The sequence below is a fragment of the Bidens hawaiensis genome, unplaced genomic scaffold (assembly GCF_021521415.1).
Source record: "Bidens hawaiensis isolate Kalapana, Puna unplaced genomic scaffold, B.hawaiensis_p1.1 tig00040741_1, whole genome shotgun sequence".
Lineage (NCBI taxonomy): Eukaryota > Viridiplantae > Streptophyta > Magnoliopsida > Asterales > Asteraceae > Bidens > Bidens hawaiensis.
Window position 1 is genome coordinate 75,106 of NW_027505677.1, and position 4,562 is coordinate 79,667.

Sequence of the window (4,562 nt, forward strand, 5' to 3'; positions counted from 1 at the left end):
CCGATCGGTCCAAGTAATGGGTGGGGGTGGGCCCCACAACTTCAATATTAGCCACATATTCGGATTTCCGTAATCCGGATAATGTTTTGGATAATCTGGCTCAGTTCGTTTCTCGTTTAAACTCGTAATTCGGCTTAAAACGAGCCTAAAATGGTTGTTTTTCGGGTTAAAATAAAATTTACATAAAACCGACTTAAAAACTTTAAAAACTTAAACCATGACATTAAAACATCATATTATTAATAATTACGCATCTTTTTCGGCCTGATCGATCGTCTCTTGCTTGGTTTGATGTTAAAGGTTTCGTTTATCGTACCGACGTACTAATAAATCGAAATCCTTTTTCTGTGTTATAATTCACTTATCCCGAAGCATTAATACTTCGTAAACATCACTAAACATTATATACTTCGTCTATAATGTAATTCCCGATTCGTTCGGGTTTCAATAATCGTTCATTGGTTAATTGTAATTCCAATACGATTCACTATATAATCGAGTATGATTCGTACTATGAATCATATACACTCGTATATACGTACTATAACTCATATAATCAATATTAAATGACACGTAAATAGTATATACCGGCTAGGGTATACCTGGATTTGCCGGAATCGTTACAGATGTTGCTCCGGCTCCAGCTGATATTCCACAACCACCTCCTGTGGTTCAGGATGTTCCAGTTAGTGCTCCTATTCTATCTGATGCCGAATATGTAAATCTTGATATAGTTTTGGAGGACACGGGTTATTTGATACGTCTTCGGTTGATGTTTCTGAGGTTCAAGTTTCTTCGGTTTATGTTACTAGGGTTCGGGTTTCCTCGGTTGCTGCTTCGTTTGGTCCATCACATTCCTCGGTTGATGTTTCTGAGGAGACTGTATCCGATTCATCCTCAGACGAGGTTGATGAGGCTCGGAGGTATTTAGCTGATCAAGAAAAGATACATGGCATGCGTAAGAAGAACTCTGATAATGATAGTGAATTCAATTACGAAGAGGAAATGCATGCTTTGGTTCGTAGATCCAAGAAGGCCCAAGTTGGTGAGAGTTCAAAAGTGGTTTGGTTTGCTCCTTCACTGTTATCTGGCACTTCTACCTCTGTACCGGTTACTTCTGCCTCTCTACCAGTGACTTTGCGTGTGTGTACGGTGGCTTTTTCAGCACCAGACATTGTGTCTTATACAGTGGTCTTGTCGGCACCAGAAACTATGTCTTTTTTGGTGGCTTTGTTAGCACCGGACATTGTGTCTTTACCGCCCAGGTCGATTACTCCAACTGAAGTTGTTGTTTTGTTTGTGGAATCTACTCTTGTTGCTACTGCTGGGTCTTCAGTTTCTATTCCACCTCCAGTTTCTATTCCATTTTCATCAGAGATACCAGTCAGTTTGGGCATTCCTCCATCCTATGCTCAGGATATTTCACATATGTCGTTTGCTTTTGATTCTACATTGTTGGATTCCGGGCTGATCGTGGCTCTGGAACGTGTAGTTGCTGAGCAATCGAGGATTAATGTCATTCAAACTCAGGCAATTCAACGTCTTGTGGCTGAGAATCAACTTCAGTCGTCTCTCCTGGTAGAACACGGTAAACTTTTTGATGCTTTAAAGCAGTTCTTAGCATCTCAGGGGGAGAGCAGTTGTAAGGGAGATGAGTTGAAAACAAAAAGACGGGAGGACAAAGACGATGATCCCAATGCATCGAAAGATGCAGGTGGTGAGTTGCCAAGAACTTCACAATCGCTTGGTACTTCCACATCTTAGGGGAGTCTAGTGCTCCAACTGGTGGTGCAGGTGGTGACTCTGTAGCTGTTGATGAAGAGTTTGAGGTTACTAAAGATGTGTTGTCATACAGTGAGACTGAAAAACTTGGTGAACAAATTGAAATTGATAGTGTTCTAGAGAAAGGGGAGATACCGAAAGATGGTATCGAACATGATATTCCTGATTTGAGTCAAGAACCATTGAACCAATGTGAAAGTGTAAGTGGTGAGACAGATTGGAAAGAACAGCCTAGTTGGAAGGAGGAGTGTGTTCACTGGTTTGTAAGAACAAAGAAACCTTAGGTACCTCCTATGTTTAAAAGGAGTTACAATATTAAAGGGTACAATGAATCGAAGAAGGGAATCATCTGTTGGCTCTATGATGATCAGCTCAGAGTGTTCGTGGTTAAAAGATTTGATGGGGTTCATTATTTCGAAAAGAAGCTGAGATCGTTCAACACATTGCCTGAGTGTGAGTAAAAGACTTGGCACGTTTGAAGCTAATTAACAGAAGTGGTGATTTGTATGCTGGCTGGATTGGAAAGATTGTGTGGAATGAGGTGGTCACGGAGAAGAGGTTCGGGTTGCTAAAACCTCATAAGGGAAAATTGATTGAAGATACTGAAAGGGGAATGCGAGCGGATGGTAAACTGTGGATGGTTATGAAGTACAAACCCATTCAATGTTTGAAAGAGATTCCGATGAAGGTCATGCCACAGAATGTGCTGAAAGATCTGAAATGGTGGTATGTTGATTATTAGACCGCTGAAGCCGTGATGGAAGATCAAGATAAACAAGAAATCTTGAGGGTGTATGACCCTATGCATCTGGTTAACTTGTCTTAAGCTGACTTGCAGGTACTTAATGAAAAGAAGATTTTTGTGTATACCAGCATGGAAGGACGAAGGGAGAAAATATCATGGGGTGGTCTCGGTTTGTGTGAGACAAGGTGTGCATGCCTGAAGTTTGTGGAAATAATTTATTGGATTACAGGGCAAGACAAATCTATAAGGGAAACTAAGCTACTGCCAAGGGGGGAATCTGTTGGTGCATTGTGTCAGTAGTTCATTACTCGTTAGTTTATCGTGTCTGTAATCAGAATATTGTTCGTTATGTCTTGGTTTTGGTTTATGCATATACGATGTTAGCCATTGGGCGAAGTTAGGGACAACTTCGCATAGGGATGTTAGGCGAAGTTGTCATGGTTATATAAACTAACTTGGTCGTAGGGTTTAGTGTGGTTTTTAAATAGAACTTCTGAACGCTTGGTTTTTACGTGTTACAAGCACTGAATTTCTAATAACATTTAAGCATTTTGGTTGCATGTTTGTTCGTTGTTCGTTTCCGATTCATACATCCGTATACACTCGTAATCGTATACAAAGGGGATTCCGCACCCTTTGTGTTCGAGATATTCCTGTGAAAATCCGGCTAGGAACCTACAGGGTCACCCACAAACCTAAAAGAGGAACACTCATCCACAACCACTTTCTCAAAATCACTTTTCTCCATCCAAGAGTTAAACAATCTAAAAGGGCAGGGCCCGTAATCAAGAGGATTAGAGATTAAAATGATAGGTGAATGATCCAACAAGTGGCGAGGAAGGGCCGTGAAGGAAGAGTTAGACCACTTATCAACAAAATCTTGATTCATAAAAAATATGTCGATCTTACTGAATTTCTGACCCCTACTTTTGCAAAAAGTAAATCTCTGGCCTTTCATAGGGAACTCATAAAGATAAGCATTAACAACGAAATCATTGAAAGCACGGGCACAACTGGGATTGAAAATAGAGTTGAGTCTTGCTTCGGGGAATCTAACGGCATTGAAGTCGCCCATTAGGATCCAGACGTCTGATCGAGAATTTTTCAAAACTGCCAATTCACTCCATATTATTCTTCTTACACCTGAGTCCCTAGGCCCGTGAACATTTACCAATTCACTTCCTGTTGACAGCCTTTTAACAACCCACAAACAACCACATAAAACCTGTTTTTAATAACATATTGTTTCATGAAAACTGAATTGTTACAAACACAAAAGAAACCTCCTGACCTACCCTTCGCGTTTTCCATAACCGAGTCAAAATCAGGGGAACCCCAAAAAGCATCCACGTGAATGCTATTACCATCCACAAGTTGGGTATCTTGGATCGAGAGGAACGGAATATTATAATTGGAAACGAGCTTACGAACCCATCTGGTTTTAACTACATCTCCCACACCCCTTATGTTTAAAGACCTTAAATTCATGACAAACGTTGTTTACCACCTCTCCTTGAACCACCTCACGAACAAACGAGTAGTGGTTATTTAGATTTACTATGACTCAGACTCCAAAATTAGTTGTCTCTTGTACTTCCGTCTCCAACTCCCCAGATAGATTAACTCCCGCACTAGTAGTCTCAACACAATCTTCAATTCTCTCCATTTCGTCAACTCTTGAATTGGGATCAACATCTCTACCCACATTTATACCTACTTTAATCGGAAGGGGTGCCTCCGGCGCACAAGAACGATTAAGGTCTGGAACTTGACTAGATGAAAAAGTTGCTAGCCGATTAGAAAAAAACATTAGGGGGGACTATTGGGTCTTTTCCGTTAAGACCTCCTCCTTTTCTTAGATTTGGGCCCACTAGACAAAATAGGCCCAATAGACAAGTTCCCTACACCATTCGTTGCATTAGGAGCCACTTTTTTCTACAAACCCCTCTTGGGATGTCTGCACCTTGGAAGGCCCACCAAGATGGCTATCTTCTTGGAGTCCAAACCCATTAACCATCAGACTAATCCCGACCAT

At 41.0% G+C, this 4,562-nt stretch overlaps 1 protein-coding gene across 1 annotated transcript; it reads right to left on the reverse strand.

Annotated features, from left to right (window-relative positions):
• Positions 1-3,194: 3,194 nt before the first annotated feature.
• On the reverse strand, positions 3,195-4,015 carry LOC143614687 (uncharacterized). The gene is made up of 2 exons (XM_077088049.1): positions 3,823-4,015; positions 3,195-3,709 (listed from the first exon to the last, which is right to left on the reverse strand). Exons 1-2 carry the CDS (start codon positions 4,013-4,015, stop codon positions 3,195-3,197), a joined length of 708 nt encoding a protein of 235 aa, XP_076944164.1.
• Positions 4,016-4,562: the final 547 nt, after the last annotated feature.